We start from the raw sequence: 12,381 nt of genomic DNA, 5'->3' as shown, positions 1-12,381 counted from the left end.
TTCCTCATTCTTCCTTCTTTCCTTCCTTCCCTTCTTTCCTTCTCTCTCCTCCCTCCCTTCCCCATTCTTCCTTCTTTCCTTCCTTCCCTCCTTTCCTTCTCTCTCCTCCCTCCCTCATTCTTCCTTCTTTCCTTCCTTCCCTCCTTCTTTCCTTCTCTCGCCTTCCTTCCTCATTCTTCCTTCTTTCCTTCCTTCTCTCCCCTTTCTCCCTCCCTCATTCCTCCCCCCTTCCCCATTCTTTCCTCATTCTTCCTCCCCCCTCCCTTCTTTTCCTCCCTTCTCCTCCCCTCTCCTTCTTCTTTCCTCCCCTCTCCTTCCCGGGGGCTGAAGAAGAGCGGCGCCCCCTCCCCCTCAGCCCCCCCCTGCGAAGGAAAGCGCGGGAAAGGCGTCGTGAGGCGGGAGTTGCTTACCTGCCGGGCGGACGGGGCTTCCCAGGGGCGGCCGCAGGGGCCGGGGCAGGCGTCGGGGGCGGGGGCGTCTTCGGAGCGCCCGCAGCCGGCCATGCCGCCTCAGCCGCCGCCGGAGCCGCGCTCGCTCGCTCGCCCGGCAGCCCCGCCGGCGTCACGTGGGCGCGCTCCCGCCGCCGCCTCCCCTCGCCCCCCGACCGCCCTTGAGCATGCACAGAGTGCAAGAGACCCGCCCCGATAGGAGGGAATGGGGGGGGGCACAAGGAAGCTGGAAGAGCAGGCAAAGGGGAACCCGAAAGAGAAGGTGAAAGAAAAGTCAAAAGAAGAGAGGAGAGAAAAGAAAAAGACCAGAAAACAAAAGAGAGAAAAGAAGAGAGAAGAGGAAAAAAGAAAAGAGAGAGAAGAGAAAAAAGAAAAGAGAAGAGGAAAAGAAGAAAAGAGAGAAGAGGAAAAGAAGAAAATTAGAGAGAAGAAAAAACAGGAGAACAGAAAAGAGAGAGAAGAGAGGAAAAGAAGAAAAGAGCAGAAAACAAGAGAGAAAAGAGAAAAGAGAGAAAAAGAACAAAACAAAAAAGAAATAGAGAAAAGAGAGAGAAAAGAGAAGGGAGAAAAGAAAGAAGAGGAAAAAGAAAAAGCGGAAGGGGCACCCAGAGGGCAGGGTCCCTGGGGGTCTTTCTGCCCTTTGTGGTCCTTCTCTCTCTTGATGCTGGGATTAGACCAGGGGTGTCCAAACTTGGGAACTTTAAGACTTGTGGACTTCAACTCCCAGAATTCCCCAGCCAGCCATGCTGGCTGGGGAATTCTGGGAGTTGAAGTCCACAAGTCTTAAAGTTCCCAAGTTTGGACACCCCTGGATTAGCCAGAATAGCCTCCCTGGCTAGTCTGACCAAAACTCAACACCTATTTCACTTAGCAACAGAAACATTGGGTTCAGTTGTGGTCGTAAGTCAAGGACTACCTGTATTTATAGAGTTAGGGATTTGCTTACGGAAACTCTGACAAAGGCCTTAAACATTAACGGAGTCTTTGGGGAAAAAAATAACAATCCATCTGCCTCATGCAGATGTTGGATAGACCCCTTTTAATTTTCCCATAAAGAGACTTAAAATCCACTTAATTGTTTTGCTTCTTGCAATCGGCAGGCTGGCTGGGGAATTCTGGGAGTTGAAGTCCTGGGGTCTTAAAAATCGCTGAAGTTGAGAAACGCTGGGTCCCTTAAGCCCTCAGACAGGTGTTGCGTTACGTCATATCCCCATTTATAGAGTTTTATATAACTTCCACTGTTACTCTGGGAAGTGGGTGAGGTTTTCTCTACACCAGGGGTGTCCAAACTTGGGAACTTTAAGACTTGTGGACTTCAACTCCCAGAATCCCCCAGCCAGCCATGCTGGCTGGGGAATTCTGGGAGTTGAAGTCCACAAGTCTTAAAGTTCCCAAGTTTGGACACCCCTGCTCTACACACACACATATACAGTGGCCTTTCTCTACACACACATATATACAGTGGCCTTTTAATTTTGCCACCATGAAGCCATATGTGGCTGGTTTTACCCCCTTTGAGACTCTTTAAAGGGAGCCACGGTTCGAACACTCTATCAAAAATGGAATTAAGGACCCTTGTGCTTTTTCAGATGATTTTCATGCAGTCGGTTTAGGAGCTGTCCAGGTGCTGCTCTCTCTGGTATCTACAATAAGATGGATTTATCGTCGGTCTGCCTGTTTTATTTCTGTGAAACCTCAAACGCTCTTCGTTCCCTACTTCTCCAAGCAAATCTGTGGGCCAGGAGTTATTTGTCAATTCTGTTCACTGTGGACATTGGTGCTAGTTTCTCTGGTGACATTTTCCAGGACGCCCATATGGGCTGGATCCAACCACATCGCAGGCCAGATCTGGCCCGGGGCCTTGAGTTTGACACCCTTGGATTAGGGGCTGCCTTAATCCTATTTAAAATGGGGAATAAAGATATTATTATCTTTATATTATTTATTGGCAGAAACTGGGACAAGTAACGGGAGCTCATTCCGTTACGCGGAGCTAGGGATTCGAACCGCCAAACTGCCGACCTTTCTGATCGACAAGCTCAGCGTCTTAGCCACTGAGCCACCACGTCCCTCTCCCATGGATAGAAAGAGCTAATTTTATTTAATCTGGCTTTTATCAAAATACCATGGGTGTTTTTGAGATTCAACCTTTCCCCCCCCCACTCCCACCACCTTTGGATTCATGGTTTAGGCGAGTGCAAAAAAATATTGACAACTCCATAAAAGAGGCTATAAAAGTACCTATAAGCTCTCACTTCGGGCTGGAAAAAAAATCAAAATGTGATTTGTGGAACATTCATGAGGTGTCAGAAATTCATACAAATATTACCTACCTAATGAATTAGAACGATTTCCTGCCAGTAACTGCATCTGATTGACCTTGTTTGAGCTTGGAAACTCAAGCCTGATTAATACTTGGAAAGGAAGTCTAGCAGAAAATTTTAGGACTGTAATCTAGAAAGTTGTTTTTTTAAAAAAAGGCGCAGGAGTTGGCATCAGCATATTGTTCTGCATTTGTGCCAAGGAAACACCGTAACTTTATCACTTTTAAGTCAGAGGGGGTCAAGCTCATCTTGAAGGAGACCTTAAAACTTTTATATATTAAACTAATCCTCAAGGGATGCCAGCAAGATCAGTTTTGCGAGGAATATTTGTAACGCTGCCTTTTATTCCCGACTAGCCGATAACCCGATGTAGCCCAAGTATGTATTTACCCCAATCCTGTATTAGAGGAGCCTCCTTGTGGAGTACTGCAAAGCCGTTAACATGGCAACTCCACTGTGCTGTACAGTAGAAGCCATTTTAAGGCACAACAGGCTGTATCTTAACAAAACTTCATATAGTATAGCCTTTATTGTCATTGTACATCATGTACACAACAAAATTGAATCCAAAATGCACACTGTGACTTGACACGACAATTCAATCCTTTTCATTTCAGTGGCCCAGAACACACACACACACACGCATTTATATATAATATGTTATATATAATGAGGCTGGGGAGCGGTCATATGCACATACGCACGGGAGTGCGCGCACATGTGCAGGTTGGGGGGAGGATTCAGTGGGCACGAGCATGGGGCACGTTATTTTTAGTTATATTTTCCTGCAATCGACAGTCACAGCAGTGGAAATTTCTTCTAACGTCACTGATAACTTTACTGAGGATGACTCCGTTGTTAAGCAAAGCGGTTGCTAAGTGACACAATGATCTTATTTCAGCTTTCCTTTGCTTTACAAGCCTGCAAAGGTTGTGCACACAAGGGCTTGGTGTCAAGTTACTTTTTCATCACCGTTGAAGTTGCAAACCGTTGCTAAATAAAGGACTGGCTGTAGTAAGAATTTCGGTAATCAGAAAAATAGGGGCGGCATCCTTTTCCTTCCTAGTTTATTTTTCTTTTCTACAAAACAATTGCCAACACTGGCAAAGACTTTTTTAGGTCATAGTTGCTGACTAAGATAAGTCCTCTATACAATTCCATTAAGCCTTCCTTATTAAGCTTTGTGACAACAATCTAAAAATAACTAGGGTAAATGTATTAACTTTGGCAAGAGATTTTAAAGTGCCAGAAAATACTCTCTCCCAAACATTTAACATGCAAAAGGCTGTTTTTGTTGTTGTTATTGTTTTCCTTTTAAAGAAAAGTTGTGGCACTTCAGACTACATGAATATTGATATTGGAAGAAAGTGATTTATGTTTCTGTGAAAAATAATAAAATATACGTATCAGTATAAAATGAGAAATTATCAGTTCAGCTGAAAAAAAATGTGATTTGCCAAAAATGTGGTTGAAGCAGACAGAAATAGTAATTTTTCTAGCATGAAGTCTAATGAGAGCAAATGCCTAAAATGTTTTGCTATTTCTTAGCAAAATAATTTTCAATGGTAAACTAGCACAGGCAAAATTCACCTCTAAAAGAAATGTAGGCCGGTGTCTCTATTTCTGCGTATAAGATAATGGAAATAAACAATATCTATAAAGGTAAACCAAACCAGTCTCACTTGAAAATAGAAAAGGAGAAAAGCCTTTTCTAAAAGACTTCAACAAAGTTAGAAATACTTTAAGGAGGATTCCATGGATGGAAGTCTTAAAGGGGCAAACAACTCAAAACACTTTGGAAAACTCTGAAAATTGAGATTATAAAAGCCCAGTCTAACACAAAGGTACTGAGAAGAAAAAAAGAGTCCCCAGATAAACCAGCAGGATTGTATAAAGAGCACGCTGGTTAAATAGTCAAAGCAAATACACAAAAATTCTTTGGAGTGCTTTCTGTTGCAACATTCGACAAGGTATATGACATCTCAAGGGAAGGATTTGCTTCTAACAAGCTGGTAGACAAAGAGTGAGGGAACTGACATAACCCCCTTAACAAGTCCTGGAAAAACACTCCCTTTTTCGTGTGTGTTTTTATGAAATGACCACTCTGCAAAATTAATTGCTAAAGACTACATGGATCGCCCTTGATGTACGACCACAATTGAGCCCGAAGTTTCTGTTGCTAAGTGAGACATCTATTAAGCGGGCTTTGCCCCACTTTACGACTTTTCTCGCCAGTTGTTAAGTGAATCGCTGCCACCATTAAGCTAGTAACACGGTTGTGAAGTGAATCGGGCCCCCCCATCGCTTTGCTTCTCAGAAGGGAATCACATGACACCCCCCCCCAAGACACAGCGACCGCCATAAATATGAATCCGTGGCTGACTTTTGATCGTGTGACCGTGGGGATCCTTCAAAGGTCGGAACTGTGAAAAACATCCAGAAGTCACGATTTTCAGTGCCACTGTAACTTTGAATGGTCACTAAACCAACTGTTGTAAATTCGAGGATCACCTATATAAGACTTTCGGCATAAGTGAATGAATTGGATTCTTCTGGTATTATTAACTAGTAGGTTTAAACTCTTTGATTAAACCTGGATACACCAGGGAGAGCTTTCCATGATAAGAGCTAACATTTTAAAAAGTACTCTGTATTAAAGGTAAAGGTTCCCCTTGCAAGTATGTGCTAGTCGCTCCTGACTCTAGGGGGCGGTGCTCATCTCCGTTTCAAAGCCGAAGAGCCAGCGCTGTCCCAAGACATCTCCGTGGTCATGTGGCCGGCATGACTCAACACCAAAGGTGCACAGAACGCTGTTCCCTTCCCACCAAAGGTGGTCCCCATTTTTCTACTTGCATTTTTTATGTGCTTTCGAACTGCTAGGTTGGCAGAAGCTGGGACAAGTAATGGGAGCTCCCTCCGTTATGCGGCGCTAGGGATTCGAACTGCTGGACTTTCTGCTCCACAAGCTCAGCATCTTCGCCACTGAGCCACCTTACTCTGTCTTACAATGGATTTAAAACATGTATTTTCTCGGCTCTGGGTTTCTCCATTCAATATACATGAAGGTGGGAATCTACTCTTTTTCAAATAATACATTCCTGTATATGCATTAATTCACCACGCCGGTCTAATCTTTACCCAACATTACCCAAACATCTGAACACATAAGCGGAAACGCTGTAGGCAATCCAATTAAGACATCAGGTTAACTTAGTCCACGGTTACTTCTCGATTAAGGGAGCAGAAGCAATAAACTGCCAAGATTTTAGTATAAATAGACTTTATTGAAGTCAGTACACTTCTGTAGTGAAGCTGAAGGTCGCGTCTACATAAGCACGTTGTAACATTTCACAACTTCTAAAAGGAATGTCAACAATTACAACGATCATGCCATGGTCGATAAATCACATTTCAGAAGCATTTTTTTCAACCATTTCTAAAGAAATGCTTACAACATTGTTATAGAGAGAGAGAGAAAACTACTTTTTTTTTTTAATAAACTGCAAAACATTGATCAGCGTTTGCCCTCGTCGTATGAGTTACAGCGTGAACACAATAAAAAGAGAGCATACATCCTTTTAATGTATGAAATCAAAATGGAATATTTACTGTAAAAGAAAATTAAAAAGCTCCCGAATCAAGGCAAAAAAGAGCACAACCTGCAAGTGAGGAAACTCCATTTTATCGTTTTCCGCTGTTCTCTGAGCAAGTTCGACTCAAAAAAAAGGCAAATATCAGTATTGCGAGTATTCCTTGGACTGGAGCTTGACGATGATACGGTCCAGCTGCCTCTTTGCTTCGCATTGGGGGAAGTTGCTCATGTCGTAATATTGGGGAGCAATTTTCACCAACCTGTCAAAGGAAGGGAAGAGTCTGTCACGTACACAAAGCAGTCGAATGTGTAAAGGAGACGATGATTACCTGAGCTAAAAAAATTGGGATATGCAATAGACTTAGATAAATGGCAGAAATTGTGGGATATAAATATTAGATTGACAGTGTCGACTGTCAGACCTGCAAGCCATCTTTTCTTTTTGGACTTTCTACTGTGGGAAAATGGGAGGGCGGATCATACGGAGTTGGGTGATATGTAGCCACAACAACATTCTTCTTAGAAAGTCACAGTCATCTTTGTCTCTGCACCTGGCAGGATCTGGATGGGAGGACTCCGTCTTCGTGGCAGTGACAAATTGGACCATGTGATGGACTTGTGGGTGTTTGGGGCAGGATTTTGAACTTTCAACTGGGTGGGAAAACATGGAAGCTTTCAGATTCGGGTTTTCCCAATTTTAATAAATTGGAACTTTGAGGAATCTCTTGCCTCAGATTCTTATTTTATTTTGGATGCTATTTGGAGCCCTGACATCAACTGCCTATAATGAAAATCGGTATAAAATGTTTTACAGATGGGACTTTGCACCAGCAAGATTGGCAAAAATGTTTAAAGATAGAGCGGCTAAATGTTGGAAGTGTAAGCAAGTATCTGGTTCATACTATCATATGTGGTGGACATGCCCCAAAGCAAGAAAATATTGGATGAAAAAACATACAGGGCTGGAAAAAATTATAAAAGGATAGATTAACACTTGCTATTAAGGATGAAGGAGAAACGGAATACTTTTTGAAATGGGACATATTTTATCAATGGCTAAACAATAGAAGTTAGAAAAGAGGAGATACAATTGAAGGAAGTGGTAAAGAGGAGAGTTGTTAAAAAAGATGGCAAATGTTAAATATTATTTAACATATTATTTAACATATTATTATTATTGCATCAACAGAATTGTATCACAGCGGCCAGTTGTTTTGCCGGATTTGGCATTGCTTACTAGTCGGGCCCCACCCAGAGGCCTAGGACGTCGTAACGTATTTTCGTAATGTGTGTGCGGATCCAAGCAGTGTGGCCTTTTGCATTTGACTGATGGTGATTTTGTCAATTTTTAACTGTCTTAAATGTAATCCCAGTGCTTTTGGAATAGCACCCAGTGTGCCGATTACCACTGGAATTACCACTGCTGGTTTGTGCCATAATCGTTGGATTTCGATTTTTAAGTCCTGGTATTTCGCGATTTTTTCATGTTCCTTCTCCTCGACCCTGCTATCACCTGGCATTGCGATGTCTATGATTGTAACCTTATTTTTCTCAAATGGTGTGTTATGCGCCAGTATTTTGTCCATTTGTATACGAAAATCCCATAGGATCTTGACCATCTGATTTTCGGTGACTTTTTCAGGCTTTTTCAGGTGACTTATTACTACTACTACTACTACTACTACTACTACTGTTGTTGTTGTTGTTGTTGTTGTTGTTATTTATTATTTATTATTATTATATAATTATAATAGTTATATTATAATAATATAACTATTATAATAGTTATTATGTTCTTTTGTTATTATATTATATGATGGTGAGGATTTATAACGAAAAGATGTATAAGATGATTATTTAAGCATAATTGTGCCCAGAACACAAACTGTTTGATGAAAATTGGATGTTATATAAACAAAACAAAACATGTAACACGGTCAATAGCAATGGCTCAGCTAGTTGTAGAAGCAGCGTCTCATAGTAAAGGGTAACCAGGTACTCAAGGGAGTTTTGATTCTTCTTGCGTAATGCAAACACGCTATATTTTTTATACATTCAAGTCGAAAGCTAATATTCAAGTGGTAGAAGTTAAACCAGAGGGTAATGATTCATACAGAATACAAAATAAATATACAAAATAAAAGGATGATCTAGTGGAATCCCACGAATTCTCTGAAATCCCAACTTTTGACTAATCCACTTGCCAAATATTTTGGTGCAATATTAGCAGTTGTCGAAAAACGCTTTCTTATACATGGTGATGGGTAAAAGGGCAGATAGAAGCAGAAGCAAATGAAGTTCTATGACAAATATGCTACCGTTGGTTGCTTCCTCGTGAAATAGGGGTAGGTAGGTTAATCAATCAATCAGAATAGAGTGGGAAGGGGCCTTGGAGGTCTTCTAGTCCAACCCCCTCTTTAAGCAGGAGACCCTATACCACTTCAGACAAGTGAATGTCCAGTCTCTTCTTAAAAACCTCCAATGATGGAGCACTTCTGGAGACAAATTGTCCAACTTTCATCCCTATGTAGGCACTTCCCTGTCAACTGGGGATTGTGTTCCCCACCCCAACCCCCCAACCCCCCAAAAATCCCCAGCTTTGAAGACAAGCAGCCTTACCATTCTGGCTTGATGTCTGTACAAGTGCGAATGTAGTTCTTTGTGGTAAGAACAAATTCATTGTAAAGCACCCATTCCGGCTTGTGATCGAGAACTGTCGAGGGATGGAGCTGCACCACCTGGTTATCCTTCACTGTCAGGTAATGTCCCGTCCTTTCCAAATGTGCCACCTACGAGAACGAGATGATGACAGGTCACTTTCTCAAGCCAAGATACGCATTAAGAGCGGTCACGCTTTAGGCTTACAAAATGATTTCTGTGCTAATGGAAGTCTCTCTGGGGGGGGGGGGAGGAAATCTGTCAGCAGGAATGAAAAAGACCCAAAATCTGAGAATGTGATTTCCCCCCCCTCAAGCAGGACACTACGTAAGAGTGCGTAAGTATCCCTTTCTTGTGTTGCTAACCCTTCGCTGGACCATTTTACATGGTTTGAATTTAATTCTGGAGAAGGGCAGCTGTTTTCTTGCAAGGGAGCCTCTTCAATCAAACATCTGATCAGATCCAGAGCCTTCTCTTGCTCTCCTTTTCTAAAATGTAGATGCCGCCAACCCAGGGGTGAAATCCAGCAGGTTCTGACAGGTTCTGGAGAACTGGCAGTGGAAATTTTGAGTCGTTTGGAGAACCTCTGCCTGGCCCCAGGAGTGGGGAGGGAATGGAGATTTTGCAGTATCCTTCCCCTGCCACGCCCACTAAACCCACAGAAAAACCGGTAGTAAAAAGATTTGAATTTCACAATTGCTCCAACTCATCAGTCTTTGATGAGGCACTGAAGACCTGGCTGATCCCATGGAGCTAGGCAAGAATACTAAATCCGTTGAGGCATATTGACTAGGGCAGGGCTGACCACGCAAGGCCGCCCTGGAAGCATCTAAGGACCGACCCTCGGTGCCTCTGACAGCGAAAATGGAGCTCCTGCAGAGGGCTATCGGAGCAAACTAAAAACAAAAGGAGACACGCTTCCCCTTTTGCAATTGAGCATGCAAGAAGGGACAGGAAAGGAGAAAGGGAAAGAGGAAAGGCAAAGAAAAAGAAGGGAAGATGGGAAGAGAGCAAGGAAGGAAAAAGAAGGAAAAGGGGGAAGGAAGAAGAAAGGGGAAGGAAGACGGAAGGAAAAAGAAGAAAAGGGAGGAAGGAAGGAAAGAAGGGGAAGGAAGGAAGAGAAGGAAGGAAGAAAGGAAAGGAAGGAAGGAAAGAAAAGGGAAGGGAAGGAAGGGAGATTATAATGATGGAGGGAGGGACCGAGGGAAATTCTGCCTTAGCACTTGGCCGTAAGTGCCCCGGACACCAGTGACATCAAGCTGGCCACGCCCACCATGGCCACACCCACCCAAGGTCAAACATAACCCTGATCCCGCCCTCAATGAAATTAAGTTTGACGCCCCTGGACAGGAGTCCTCAGTCGTCAAGCTCTGGAGCCATGATAACTTCCAAAATTGCGTGTACGCCATGCAACGTGGGGCTGTTAGCTGGGCAGCCCTGGAAGCCGAATAAATAAATAGAGGTAGGCAGCATACGAGGGGTGGGTGGCTGCCGGCATTACTGCCAGTTCGGTGCACATGCGCAGTTGCCTGTAAATACGTCTGCGCATGCACAAAACTTTTAAAAAATGCCAAAAAAAACCACATGCCGTGGCAACGGAGGAACCGGTCACAATTTCCACTAGCGGTTCGCCCAAACCGATGCGAACCGCTAGCAACCCACCTCCGTAGTATATGCACATCATAAATATTTCAGTAAGGTTAGTAACAAAAGCTAGCAGATGTCAAGACTTCTCGTGTCCCTTCAGGAGGAAAAAATGAGGCTAGAACAGAGCCATTTCTGCCTCCTGCCCTGAAATTAGCGAGATTTAACTTACACTGCAAGATTAGCATGAATTTACCCCGCTATCTAAGGGCAACAAAAGGTTTAAGAAACGGAAAATTATACAGAGACTTCCTTCCTTTTATTTTGGGGACATACCTGCATGAAGTAACCGGTCACCAGCGCTTTCCGTATATTGATGTAATAGTCCCTGCTTGTGAAGTCTGTGCTTCTACGGGGCAAATTAAACCTGTCCATGATTCGTGACAGCTGTTGGCGTACATTGTCCGCTGACATCAAGGACCTGTAGTTAATGAAGTTGTCATAGCACCATTGAACCGATTCATGATCTGCAACGTTTAAAAAAAGAAAGAAAGAAAGAAAGAGGCATGAATCATCTAAAACTGAGCATTTTAATACCCAATTAAAAACAAACCCACAATCAGAAAACCAGGCCAAGTCAATTCAACCAATTAAACTCTTGAATGATGTTTTTTTTTCAGTGATATGTTCTTTTTTGAAAAAAAAAATTGCTGCAGCACCAAGGAAATAAACCCCAAATTGTTTAATTTCTTCTCCCCCCCCCCCCCCCAGGAAGTCGGGACAATAGGAAACAATGAGGGAGAATGAAGTAAACAGAAGGAAGTGATGATGGCTTTTGGTATGTAAAATTAAACCTTGTCTTATGCAGTCTGTAAAGTCCAACCAGGCCTAGCCAACTAAACATCAGGGTGTTCGGTTGACTTCACAGATCGGGGATTAATTTCCCCCACCGACAGTGTTCTTATCAGAATATCAAGAATCTATATAACCTAGTTCCCTTAGTCACTAACCAGTATTTCATTCCATACAATGCAAAATCCATTCAGCAATATATAACTTCCATATTTCCTCCAAAATAAGACAGGGTCTTATTTTCTTTTGACACCCCCCCAAATAAGCGCTTGGCCTTATTTTCAGGGAGGTCTTATTATTTTTGGGGTGCAGTCACCTCACGGCTGCTGCTGTGTTGCAATATTTTTGGGGAGGGCTTATTTTCGGGGGAAGGGGTTATTTTAGGGGATGCGCTCAAAAGCCCAATTGGGCTTATTATCCGAGGAAATCTTATTTTGGGTGAAACAGGGTATACATTTAATCAGACTGAATTATTTCTAGGGACTAAAGAAAAGGAGGATTAGGGGTGACATGACAGCAGTACTTGAAGGACTGCCATGAAGAGGGGGCACACCTATTCTCTAAAGCCCCTGAGGGCAGGACAAGAAGCAATGGATGGAAACTAATCAAGGAGAGATTCAACCTAGAGCTAAGGAAAAACTTCCTAAAAGTGAGGACAATCAAGCAGTGGAACAGAAGTTGCCTCCAGAAGTTGTGGGTGCCTCATCCCTGGAGGTTTTAAAGAAGAGACTGGACAGCCACTTGTCTGAAACGGCATAGGGTCTCTCCTACTTGAGCTAAAGGTTGGACTAGAAGACCTCTAAGGTCCCTTCCAGCTCTATTCTGATTGATTTATGAAACTATCTTTTTTCCCATATTAATGTGCAAATAATATTGCCTTTTGCTTTTTAGCTAGCATTTATCCATATTTTAGGAACATTCT

The 12,381-nt window shown here is 42.9% G+C and overlaps 1 protein-coding gene across 1 annotated transcript in view; it reads right to left on the bottom strand.

Annotated features, from left to right (window-relative positions):
* Positions 1 to 6,036: 6,036 nt before the first annotated feature.
* Positions 6,037 to 12,381, bottom strand: part of DHX15 (DEAH-box helicase 15) — a 46,339-nt gene continuing 39,994 nt past the window's right edge. Inside the window, exons 12-14 of the mRNA XM_081958968.1 lie at positions 10,944 to 11,134; positions 8,985 to 9,154; positions 6,037 to 6,625 (exon numbers count right to left, since the gene is read on the bottom strand). Coding sequence (XP_081815094.1) covers positions 6,508 to 6,625; positions 8,985 to 9,154; positions 10,944 to 11,134 — 479 coding nt within the window. The 3' untranslated portion in view covers positions 6,037 to 6,507. The remainder of the gene's footprint in view (positions 6,626 to 8,984; positions 9,155 to 10,943; positions 11,135 to 12,381) is intronic.

Source organism: Natrix helvetica, assembly GCF_964273705.1.
Source record: "Natrix helvetica genome assembly, chromosome: 7".
NCBI lineage: Eukaryota > Metazoa > Chordata > Lepidosauria > Squamata > Natricidae > Natrix > Natrix helvetica.
The sequence above is the reverse complement of the archived record's forward strand: the minus strand, read 5'-3'. Positions and strand labels throughout refer to the sequence as shown.